The 1,516-nt window shown below is 44.1% G+C and overlaps 1 protein-coding gene across 1 annotated transcript; it reads right to left on the bottom strand.

Annotated features, from left to right (window-relative positions):
• Nucleotides 1-939, bottom strand: LOC109260042 (olfactory receptor 52A1-like). The gene has a single exon (XM_019438028.2). The coding sequence runs from the start codon at nt 937-939 to the stop codon at nt 1-3; it is 939 nt and encodes a 312-aa protein (XP_019293573.2).
• Nucleotides 940-1,516: the final 577 nt, after the last annotated feature.

Here is a 1,516-nt window from a genome sequence, read left to right as displayed (position 1 = left end):
TTATGAATAGAGCATCTTTACCAGGTGAATCCGGATCTGCTTGGTCTTGGCACCATAGACAAGTGGATTGAGAAATGGGGGGACCAGCAAGTAGAGGCTAGAAAAGAGGATGTGGATATAAGGGGGAACATGAGCACCAAACCTATGTGTGAAGAAGGAGAAGAAGGCAAGGAGGTAGAACTGGAGGAAGACACACATGTGAGCGATGCACGTGTTGAATGCTTTCAACCGAGCCTCCTTCTGGGGCAAACGAAAAACTGTGGAAAAGATCTGTGCATAAGACAAAGTGATGAATGTGAGGTCAAACACTGCAATGGTGAATGCCACAAACAAGCCATAAATTTTGTTGACCCGCACATCTGATGCAGCCAGTTTCACAATGGCCATATGCTCACAGTAAGAGTGGGAGATGATGGTTGTATGGTAAAACTGAAACCGGAACTTTATCAGTATTAGGCACGGGGCTACTAGGAAAGCGGCCCTGAGTGTTATCACTGCCCCTATCTGGGTGACTAGGCGGTGCGTGACAATGGCAGCATGTCTTAGTGGATAACAGATGGCCACATAACGGTCCAGAGCCATGGCCAGGAGGATGCCTGACTCTATGCACTGAAATGTGTGGATGAGCCACATTTGAAGTAAACAGGAATCAAAATAAATGTCTGGCACACGAAACCAGAAAATTCCAAGCATCTTGGGCATAATGGTGGTAGCAAGCACAATATCTGTGACCCCCAGCATGCCTACGAAAATGTACATGGGCTCATGGAGGCTGCGCTCTGACCTGATGATGATCAGAAGCATGGAGTTTCCAATGATGGCAATGAGATACATGACACAGAATGGAATCCCAATCCAGCACTGCACAGTCTCTAGGCCTGGGATCCCTATCAGCGTCAACACAGAAGGCATGAAGACTGTGATGTTGGAAGTGGACATAATGTCTTTGGGCTTCCAGAAGCAAATGAAAGAAGCTTCTCAGTCAGTGGCACTCTTCTCCTCTACTCTTGTTTTTATAAAGGCATCATAGTGGGTCTCTGATTTTGTCAGAACTCTAAGATCATATCATCCTTCTTATTTATATTATGGAAGGAAAAACATCCGCAGATACACATTGTGTTTTCAGAACGGACATCCACGAGTAGTGTAGCACAATGAGAAGTTACATGGAAGGCAAGTCAATTGCATCACAACCAGCCAGATCACGTGGGTAACAGAGTAACTGCTGATCTCTCTGTTATGTCCCTCTGCACCTGGGGTTACAATAATTATACCTGTTAAACGTGCTTGGAAATGGCATTTCAAGCAGAGTTTGATGAATCTCCATATTCCACATTCCAACTACCTGATAATATTCTGTTATTTTCCATTGTGTCTAGGTCTGGAACTGACACTTTGGATCAACAAATCTGACTCTGACCAGTACATTAGTAGATAAATCTCCATAAGGTTTATATTTTAAGGTGTTTTTTTTTTTAATAGAGAGAGACAGAGATCACAGGAGGGGCAAAGAGAA

Source organism: Panthera pardus, unplaced genomic scaffold (genome assembly GCF_024362965.1).
Source record: "Panthera pardus isolate Hobbes unplaced genomic scaffold, ASM2436296v1 HiC_scaffold_12, whole genome shotgun sequence".
In the NCBI taxonomy this organism is placed as follows: domain Eukaryota; kingdom Metazoa; phylum Chordata; class Mammalia; order Carnivora; family Felidae; genus Panthera; species Panthera pardus.
Note: the sequence above shows the minus strand (reverse complement) of the source record. Positions and strands in the feature narration are given on the sequence as shown.